Source organism: Henckelia pumila, chromosome 2 (assembly GCF_033568475.1).
Source record: "Henckelia pumila isolate YLH828 chromosome 2, ASM3356847v2, whole genome shotgun sequence".
NCBI lineage: Eukaryota > Viridiplantae > Streptophyta > Magnoliopsida > Lamiales > Gesneriaceae > Henckelia > Henckelia pumila.
This window is the reverse complement of record NC_133121.1, coordinates 97,884,986-97,896,326: the sequence shown is the minus strand read 5'-3', so window position 1 is coordinate 97,896,326 and position 11,341 is coordinate 97,884,986. Positions and strand designations below refer to the sequence as shown.

The 11,341-nt window shown below is 32.3% G+C and overlaps 1 protein-coding gene across 1 annotated transcript; it reads right to left on the bottom strand.

Annotated features, from left to right (window-relative positions):
* Positions 1-8,157: 8,157 nt before the first annotated feature.
* On the bottom strand, positions 8,158-11,341 carry LOC140883751 (sodium/calcium exchanger NCL-like). The gene is made up of 9 exons (XM_073290336.1): positions 10,889-11,341; positions 10,510-10,716; positions 10,241-10,422; positions 10,019-10,158; positions 9,660-9,924; positions 9,406-9,557; positions 9,063-9,321; positions 8,615-8,875; positions 8,158-8,517 (listed from the first exon to the last, which is right to left on the bottom strand). The coding sequence occupies exons 1-9, from the start codon at positions 11,319-11,321 to the stop codon at positions 8,269-8,271; spliced, it is 2,148 nt and encodes a 715-aa protein (XP_073146437.1). The 5' UTR covers positions 11,322-11,341; the 3' UTR covers positions 8,158-8,268.

Sequence of the window (11,341 nt, the reverse complement as noted above, 5' to 3'; positions counted from 1 at the left end):
TGTTAATGCAAGCACTGACTGTATAGTTTTTATTATATATTTTGTGATGTGAAGAGCTTTGAATCCTTTGTGAATTTATAGAATTCATTTGCAATGTGAATGTGAAGTTTGCGTTGCCATAATAACTCCCTGGAATTGCCGGCAAATTGATACACAATAGTCTAATTAATCATATCTGAAAGTTGCTTGAACGCTGCTTTATTCAATTAACTAATAATATATATTTATGTATGTGTCTTTGTATACTTCTTTGTCATTTGGATTGGATGCTAAAACCACATATTAATTTGTGGGACGATTTTTTTGTCCATGGTGTGTATGTGTATGTCAGTGTGTGTGTGTGTGTGTTTTTTTTTTTAAAAAAAAAATACATAAAAGAAATAGTTAACTATTTTTAGAAACAAAAACACTATTAGGATTATAATTTCCTCAATTTTAATAACGACAAAATTATAGTTACATTTTTTGGGTTCCTATTTTGATTCATATAACTTGACATATACTATGAATTTAATATTCTTAACGGTAATGATTTTTTTTTGAAACGAATAACGGTTATCATGATTTTAAACCATACAAATCATTACAATATAATCTCTCAAAAAAAAAATACAATATAATACCATATATATATATATATATTTATATATATAACCGTTATATCTGTTGGATAGATATGATCGGATAAATATTAATACATAGATAGTTAATATAATGTAATAAAAATAAATAAGAAATGATAGTTAATATAGTATTTGATTTAATTGATAAATTATAGTTTATTTGATTTGATTGATTAAATTTTATATAAACATGATAAATTATCATTTTGTCCTTTTAACAATAAATAAAATATGAATAATATTATAAGGGATAATATAATAATTTAAATTTAATGATTTGATTGATGTTGATAAATAATTTTTGATTTGATTTATGTTAAATAAATAATAAATAGATGGATAAATAATATGATGAGAAAAACGCCAAATTGGATCAAATAAGTTATACATAGATTAATATATAGGCTAACGATCGACATACATAGTTGGAGGAATACGTCCAATCACCTAAATTTCCATGTGTATTAATTCTGTCAATTCAATTAATTACAAATGTAGACACTGTTGTGAAAAGTAAAAATTTATGGTAAAAACTAAAACTCTAAAACTCAAAATATATATCAAATCAAACACTTATAAAATCTTCTCTCTAAACTTGTGTTATTTTTTCACAAATGTTGAGGTCTATTTATAGATCCTCAATTGAGAAATGTCCAAAAATAAATATGTCATCCATTACATAATCAAAAATTAAAATATCATCACATCACCATCACAATAATTTTCAATCTAATTTTAATATATAATTTCCAATACTCTCCCTTGTGATGATGATCGTGATATTACGTGTTTGTATACTGACTCGTTAAAAACCTTACTAGGAAAAACCCAGTGGGATAAAAACCATAGCAAGGAAAAAAGAGTGCAGCCACGTAAACTTCACCTTATGTTAATACAATCGATTCTTCACATACGCTGTAGATTTCACATCCCAATATTATATATATGTTTTCTGAATATTGTCGTAGGAAGCGCCTTTGTGAAGAGATCTGATGAGTTCTCACTTGATTGAATGTAACAGATATCAATATCTTAATTTTTCTCAAGCTCTTGAGTGTAGGCAAAGAACTTTGGGGGGTATGTTTGGTTCTGTCACTTTTGATGTATCCTTCTTTTATTTGGGCAATACATGCAGCATTATCTTCATTCAGCGTCACAGGATTCTTGTTTACTGATAATCCACAAGAAGTTTGGATATGTTGTGTAATTGATTTTAGCCAAATACATTCACGACTTGCTTCATGTAGCACAATAATCTTGGCGTGATTTGATGAAGTTGTTACTAATGTTTGTTTCTGTGAACGCCAAGAAATTGATGTGCCTCCACGAGTAAATACATATCCGGTTTGGGAATGTGCCTTATGTGGATCAGATAAATATCCAGCATCAGCATAACCAATGATACTTTGATTGGTGTCTTTTGAGTACAAAAGTCCCAAATCTGTCATTCCTCGTAGATAACGGAATATATGTTTAATTTCATTCCAGTGCCTCTTTGTTGGATATGAACTGAATCTTGCTAATAAATTTACAGCAAAAGATATATCAGGTCTAGTGCAATTTGCAAGATACATAAGGGCACCAATGACATTTAGATATGGTACTTCTGGACCAAGAATAACTTCATCATCTTCACATGGACGAAATGGATCCTTTTCTATGTTTAATGATCTTACAACCATTGGAGTACTTAATGGATTTGATTTATCCATATTAAAACGTTTAAGGATCTTTTCTATATAATTTGTCTGGTGAACAAAAATTCCACATTCTTTTTGTTCAATTTGCAAACCCAAGCAATACTTGGTTTTTCCAAGATCCTTCATTTCGAATTCTTCTTTCAAGTACATCATAACTTCTTGAATTTTTTTATTCGTTCCAATGATATTTAAATCATCAACATATACAACAATAATTATACATCCGAATGTTGTTTTCTTGATGAAAACACAAGGGCATATTGGATCATTTACATATTCCTTTTTCATCAAGTGCTCACTTAGCCGATTATACCACATTCGATTGGATTTCTTCAACCCATATAATGATCTTTGCAATTTTACAGAATAAAATTCTCTGGGTTTTGAACTTTGTGTTTCAGACATCTTAAATCCTTCAGGGATTTTCATGTATATATCACTATCAAGTGATCCGTATAAGTAAGCTATAACAACATCCATAAGACACATTTTCAAATTTTCAGACACGGCCAAAATAAAATATCGAAACGTAATTGCATCCATAACAGGAGAATACGTTTCTTCATAATCAATTCCAGGCCTTTGAGAAAAACCTTGTGCAACAAGTCTAGCTTTATATCTTGCTATTTCATTTTTCTCATTTCGCTTTCGAATAAAAACTCATCTGTATCCAACAGGTTTTACACCTTTAGGTGTGAGGACTATAGATCCAAAAATATTACGTTTATTTAGCAAATCCAATTCAACCTGGATGACATCTTTCCATTTGGCCCAATCATGACGAGTTTTACATTCTCCAAAAGATTTTGGTTCATGATCCTCATTTTCATTTATGATGTCACATGACATATTATAAGAAAATATCTCATCAATATCTTCTATATCTTTTCGGTTCCATATTTTTCCAGTATTAATATAATTTATAGAGATTTCACGATTCTCGTCAGTTTGTGGTTCTGACAGAATATTTTCATCTTCGGGTGTTTCTTCTGGAACACCATTTTCTATTTTATGATCATCGTATTTCTCTATGCCTTTTATTTTCCGAGGATTTTTATCCTTGGAACCGACCGGCCTTCCACGCTTCAAGCGTTTTATGACATCATGAGTGTCTTCAATTTGTTTCTTTGGAATTTCAATTCGAGCAGGGGCATTTACAACATGTATATATGATTTTGTTACCCCTTTTGTGTCTGCAAATGCATCTGGAATTTGATTTGCAATTCTTTGCAAGTGCACAATTTGTTGTACATATTTCTCACATTGTTTGGTCCTTGGATCCAAATGTAACAATGATGGTACATACCATGTGATTTCCTTTTTGATATGTTTCTTTTCTCCCCCTAACATTGGGAAGATTTCTTCATTAAAATGACAATCAGCAAAGCGTGTTGTAAACACATCGCCTGTCTGAGGCTCAAGATATCGAATGATTGATGGGCTATCATAACCGATATAAATACCGATTTTTTTTTTGAGGACCTATTTTTGATCGTTGAGGTGGTGCAATAGGCACATACACCATACATCCAAAAATTCTCAGATGAGAAATATTTGGTTCTGTACCAAATGCAAGTTGCAATGGAGAGAATTTATGATATGCACTTGGTCTGATGCGAATTAATGCCGCAGCATGTAAAATTGCATGTCCCCATATAGAAATAGGGAGTTTTGTTCTCATAATCATTGGTCTAGCAATCAGTTGTATACGTTTAATCAATGATTCAGCTAATCCATTCTGTGTATGAACATGAGCAACATGATGTTCAACAGTAATTCTCATTGACATACAATAGTCATTGAAAGTTTGGGAAGTAAATTCTACAGCATTATCAAGTCTTATTTTCTTATTGTATAATTGGGAAATTGATTCCGCAATTTTATTATTTGAGCCATTAATCTTGCAAATGCCACATTTCGAGTTGACAATAAGCATACATGTGACCATCTACTGGAGGCATCGATCAATACCATAAAATATCAAAATGGTCCACATGGTGGATGAATTGGCCCACAAATATCACCCTGAATACGTTCAAGAAATATGAGTGATTCTGTTTGGATTTTAGCTGGTGATGGTCTTATAATAAGTTTTCCAAGAGAACATGCTTTACATTGAAACTTATTATTCTGAAAGATCTTTTGGTCTTTCAATGGATGACCATGTGTATTTTCAATAATTCTTCGCATCATTATTGAACCAGGATGTTCCAATCGATCATGCCAATTGGTTAATATTGAAGAATTATTAACCATCATATTTGATTCGATTGACCTTATATGTGTATAATGCAATCCGGTAGAGAGCATTGATAATTTTTCAACCATATATTTCTTTCCTGATTTATATGTGGTAAGACACATATATTTTTTATTTACATCAGTTATCGTCTCAGTATCATATCCATGAGAATATATGTCATTAAAACTCAACAAATTTCTTTTCGATTGTGGTGAATATAAAACATCATTTATCCGAAATTTTGTACCATTTGGTAACAAAAATTGTGATTTACCACAACCTTCAATCAAATCTACAGGACCTGATATGGTATTCACCATTGTTTTTGTTGGTTTTATTTCCATGAAATATTTTTCATCTCGCAGAATAGTGTGCGTTGTACCACTATCCGGTATGCAAATTTCCATGATATTATTTTCATGTTTGCTCATAGCATTTTCCATATCAAACTTCACAAAAATGCAATAAAGAAAAATTAAGTACAATACAAATGCAAAATATAACATGCTTTATAATACAAGAATGCATGAAAAATACAAATTTGTTACAATCTAGTCCCACCAATCTTTTAATCAATGTCTTTGAAATCATTCAAAAAATCTGCAGCATTGAAACTAGTTGAACCAATTAAATGGTCACTATTTTTAATAAAATTGGTCTTTTTTCCTTTCCCCTTTGTCGATTCTTTATAGAGCTTACATAGGTGCTCAGGGGTTCGACAAATATGTGACCAATGTCCTGGAGTGCCACATCTATAACAAACACTCTCAAATCTTTTTGAGTGATTTTCATTTTCACTCGTATTTTCATGCTGCCTTTTTTGTGGGTGGTTCGTGACGTTCTTTTGATATGAGTTATTGAAATAACTATCTCGATTATTTTCATATCCACGGCCACGACCACGACCGCGATAATTTTTACGTCCACGTCCACACCCACTTCCTCGACCTCGTCCACGACCAAAATATTGTCTATGCCTTTGATTTTGGTTTTCATTACGACATTTGCTTCTGGAAATGCCGTTGAACCAGTGGGTCGGGATTGATGATTTCTTGCTAACAATTCGTTGTTTTTTTTCGCCACAAGAAGACATGCGATGAGTTCCGAATATCTCAAAAATCCACCCACTCTATACTGTTATTGTAGAGTTATATTTGATGCGTGAAATGTGAAAAATGTTTTTTCAAGCATTTCCATCTCAGTAACAACATGCCCACAAAATTTCAATTGCGAGACTATTCGATACATCGCCGAATTGTAATCACTGACTTTTTTAAAGTCTTGGAATCTCAACGTATTCCATTCATCACGGGCGGTCGGGAGTATAACTTCCCTTATATGCTCAAATTTTTCTTTCAACCCTTTCCATAAAATCATTGGGTCTTTTTCTGTAAGATACTCACATTTCAATCCTTCATCAAGATGTCTACGTAAGAAAATCATAGACTTTGCCTTTTCTTGTGAGGATGATATATTATTTTCTTTGATGGTATCATTTAGACCCAATTACTCAAGATGCATCTCTACATCGAGAGTTCATGGCATATAATTCTTTTCAGTGATATCGAGCGCAACAAATTTAATCTTTGCCAAATTTGACATTGTGGTACTAGAAAAATAACAATGCATTTTATTAGTTAATTTCTATTAGTACGACAATACAAAATAATGGAATAACGAAGATTACAAGTGCGTGTACAAATAGAGAAAAAATATGTGGTGGAAAATCGCTGGTGAGTACAAGACTCGTGAGCATGATGATCATAGTCGTTACGAAAAATAGACTTATAAATTCCATCATATTCATCTTCGAAAAATCGAGGAGAAATTATTTTGAGAGAAATAGTGAATTTGGTGTGATTGAAAATGAGTTTGAGTGAACATATTTATAGGGCAAAAACTAGTCGTTTGTTACCGTTGGGGGTAAGAAAAAATCGAGTATGTGTTGAATAAAAATTCATGATAATCATGTGATGCATATAATGATAATTATAATTAAATATACGCAATAAAATATATATCATATCACGTTATTATAAGGTCAGTTTCATAGACAGCCTCTTATATAATAAACATGAAATTATACAAATATAATTAGACAATAAAATTATATAAGCAGTAATGTATAATCATATCACGTTATTATAAGGTCTATGTCATAGACAGCCTCTTATATAATAACATGAAATTATACAAATATAATTACACAATAAAATTATATAAGCAGTAATGTATAATCATATCACGTTATTATTTAAAAATCTTAGAGGCTTTTATACTTGTCGTATCCCTTACTGGGAGTGTGGGATGTCGTCTTAACATCCTCCCAGGATTTATAACAAGGTTTTTTAAAAACTTATTTTTTTTTATCATGTATGATAATAACATGATATTATATATTAAATATATACACAAAAAATAAATAAACAATAAAATAAATATTCTTACTTGTTAAATATTTTTGTCTTCTCTTTGTGTTTTGGAGCGTCAGAAATATAGAGAACCTTCGAGCGATCGTGCTGATAACGTGTTGTGAAAAGTAAAAATTTATGGTAAAAACTAAAAACTCTAAAACTCAAAATATATATCAAACCAAACACTTATAAAATCTTCTCTCTAAACTTGTGTTATTTTTTCACAAATGTTGAGGTTTATTTATAGATCCTCAATTGAGAAATGTCCAAAAATAAATATGTCATCCATTACATAATCAAAAATTAAAATATCATCACATCACCATCACAATAATTTTCAGTCTAATTTTAATATATAATTTCCAATATACACATTAATTTTCTAATTGTGTAATGGAAAATAATTGAAAATGGCTGTGTCGTCACCAAATGGTCAAATAATAATATATTCGACCAAATCATGCGACAAATTAATCAAAAAAAAAAATTAATTAAAAACACGAAACATACCTCAATATTAAAGACAGATTATCACTTGGCCTGTCTACAAATCCTGTCCTAAGGATGACTTATAATTTATTCAATTGTTATATTAGTAAAATGGCTAGAAAATTTATGTCTCTCGGTCTAAAATAAATAATTTACACTTCTGTTTTGATGGAATGGATATCTTTCATACGGAGTTGGAGGAATATGTGACAAATTTTTTTTTCTAGAAAATCTTTGACAAAAAATACACACTATCAGTCGTCTATCACTAAATACATAGTTCATTTACGTACTATATTTAATAGTATTTTTTTTTACTAATATAACTGTATTAACTAGTTCTTATAATTAGTATAACTATTTCTTAAATGACTGTAAAATTTGTTTTTCTAATGATATTTATAATATGCGTAAAATAGTGTGTATTTATAAAACTATGATTTCTTATACAATATAAGTCTCCATTTATAATTTTAAAATTTTTTTAAATACTTACTCAATACACAATTGAATATACATGCACTCATTATATTGTGTGAAGAGTGCCAGAATAGTACATTTTATTCATAAAAACGGAGTACTGCTCTTTAAAATATTTCACAAAAAATAAAACTTTGTATTTAGATAGTACTTTTGTTTGTCCTGTAAGTAAAAAAAGTATCAACATTCTCCCAAATATACTCAAATTAAAATACAATTTTATCACTAATAATTTGAACTTTGAACTGGAACTTATTTCATTAAGAAAGAAACAACATAACTTGCATGAAAAAAAAACATACAATACAAAACATAGAAGGTCACTTGTAGTTCCAGACAAACTGGGCAAAACAGTACAATCCAAGGGAGAAAGGATAGAGCAAAAATGCTAATAAGCAAGTCCATAGAGGATAAGTGGTGCATGAGTAAGCCATTATGCCTATAATAGCACACACCACAATAATAGTTAGCACTTCTGCTGAATAATCCCATGTCAAATCTTTTGCAAACACAAGAGCCAACAAAGTTGTCAATCCTGAAATGTTGTTCATTATAACTCCTCCATAAATCTGCATCATCCCAATTCGTAGAACGAGTTAATGATGCTAATTAAATTTAATTCTAAAACTCGAACTTAGACGAGAAACATTTTGGTTTCACAAGTACCTCCGAAAATGTTAAAGAAGCAGATCTTTCGCTCTTATGGCTGGCGGGCAAGATTGCTGCTAGTAGTGCTCTTGCATTCATGGCGAATGGAACAATCACGAATGATATGCAGAAAGATGGTAAACTCATGGACGACGATAGCTCTAGAATACCATTCGTTAGAGGTCCTCCAAGAAAGGTCAATGTCACAATGCCAAACAGGACTTGGAATACTGCCATGATAAAAGCCCATTTGTCCTGCACTTCTTCTTTCCACACAATCTGCAAATTTGAGAGGTGGGCACAAGAATTTTGGGTTATCGGTTTGGTGGAGTGAGCTTTTGACGAAAAGAAAAATAAGATAGAGTACTAATGGTACAACTCGAATATTTTAAACTGCATTTCTATCATCGTGCCTCATTGACAACCCTCAACACAATGAAAACAGTTGATGCTATGCGGTCCTCACCTTGTCGAATTCATCTATACTTTTTGTCTTGTCTGAGGTATTTGCGACACGAATGGCCTTATTAAGCCATTTTGTTACTCCGGCCACAAATTCAGGTTCATCAATCATATCATTGTTGTCTTGATCAAAATCTTTGAAAAGTTCCTTTACTATGTCGTGGTTTTGCTGAATCTCCCCAAATTTGACCGTACTTATTAGTTGCTCTAGTTCAGATTTCGATATCGACTGGCTTTTGTCAGTGTCAAATTTCCTGAAAAGCCTGCAACAACAAAAATGTCTCTAGCAAGTTAAAAGAGCTATAGACCAAAATAATGGATAAAGAACAAGATGTTGAACTGTTTACGTTTGAATACGATCAACGTTTGGCCTTCCATCCTCTGCAATCAAAGATTCAGATCTAAGTAGTTGTGTTTGAGCATGTTTCAAAATCTTGGACATTATCCGATCTATCTCTTTAGGATCGTCTTCTTTCTTCTCTTTAAATACTTGAAAAAGCTGCAGAAAGATGGAAAAAAAACACAAAGAACAGATCATTTATAAACACTGTTACATTAGTACCAAAATGCCAGTAATACATTGATTGAGTAGCTTTCTTGCCTCATGAAAAATGTGCCCTGAACCAGAATGATCACCATGTTCTGATGATGAACTGGTTTCATCAATCCATTTCTTGCATCCATTGATGAATTCTTGCTCATTAATTCTCATGTCGCTATCGAAATCAAATGTTTTCATAATCTCAGAAACTGCATATTTGTTATCCACTTTCATTTTCCCACTATGCATGATGTCAAGAACCAGCTTCTCTATCTCAGTTTTTGTTAGGCATTTATTCTGATCTTTATCCGTTTCCGCGAACAATCTGCCCAAGAAAAAAAAGAAAGCACATAAATGGCAAATTCATGTATAACAGTAAAACTATTTCATGAACAATGTTTCAGCTTCATTTATGTTACTTCTGTATGACAGGAGTGTTGAGTTTCCCCTCTTCATTCACGATGTTCCCTAGCCGTTTCACGTGTTTTAGAAATCCAGCCCGCAGAATCTCATACTTGGAGTAGTCTAAACTTCTTTCTTGAATCCAGGGGTTCAAAATCTAAACAAGAACACAAAATTTAATCATGTCGGAAGCAAAATCATCGCATGACCGAAAATATAAAGCCAAAAACTCAGAATACCTGATAGAGAAAATACGAAAGCAGTGAAAAGACTGCGACTAAGAGCGCTATCAAGGACAGCCAACGGTTTGCTATCACATTCCTGAAAACATTAACCAGCTGCACAGTGATGTAAGGAATCAAAGAAAGGAGCATAATCCCCGCAGTGGTTCGAGTCTCCGGATCAATTGTAACACCGGTATCTGCAGTAATGACAGAATACTCAGCCTGGTAGATAAAATATAACAATTTTCTTGGCAACTTTCAAGCTAATATATAGGCCTAACTACCTCTCAGGCGGAGTAGTTTTTCATTGGCTGGCAAACAATTCGAACACGATGTTTCGATAGTTGATTTTTGAGGTAAGTTTCTTCTGCCAACTATCACACATATACCCCAATGCAAAGTAAGACTAAAGACGGTCATTCCTGCATAGATACCGACTCCCACCGAGACTTGAGATTCAGCACTCTCCTTGCTCAGGAAAACTCCAGTCACTGAAAGATAAAGATTTCATCTCAATCTTCTTGGTGCAATTCATATACTATCTTTTCAAAGAAAACCATACATAAAGTACAAAACTTTTTGTAACAGAGACAGATAGCCGTGCACTAAAATGCATGTTTTTCTAGCATACAGAACAAGTAAAATCCAAGAACCATCACTTACCAATCATCAGCATCATCGAAGGTAAGGCCATGAGAATTCGAAAAATAATGCCGCCGAATTTCCCAGTTCCAAGAATATGGAAAAGCACCTTGCTCCCTTTCCCCAGCTGCCTTTCTCCATATATAAGCAGGCCTTGGTATACTATTATCTCGAAGATGTATCCTCCAGCATTTTCTGCACATGGAAGGAAACCATACGTATGGCTGCACCCGCCATTCGCAGGCGACGAATCGGCACTCAAGACAATATACGAGGATCCATTATTGGCAACATGATCATTAACTCCATCTGAGACCAAATCATTCGAGGAATTGAGTTTTATGATTCTTCCTTGAACTATGCTGCTCAAAAAGATCACAATAATCACGTTCAATGCAAGAGCAGCCATTGCCAGTGGTGAGAAAATGTTGTTACACATTGCATACAGCAACATGGGAATTTATATTACAATAT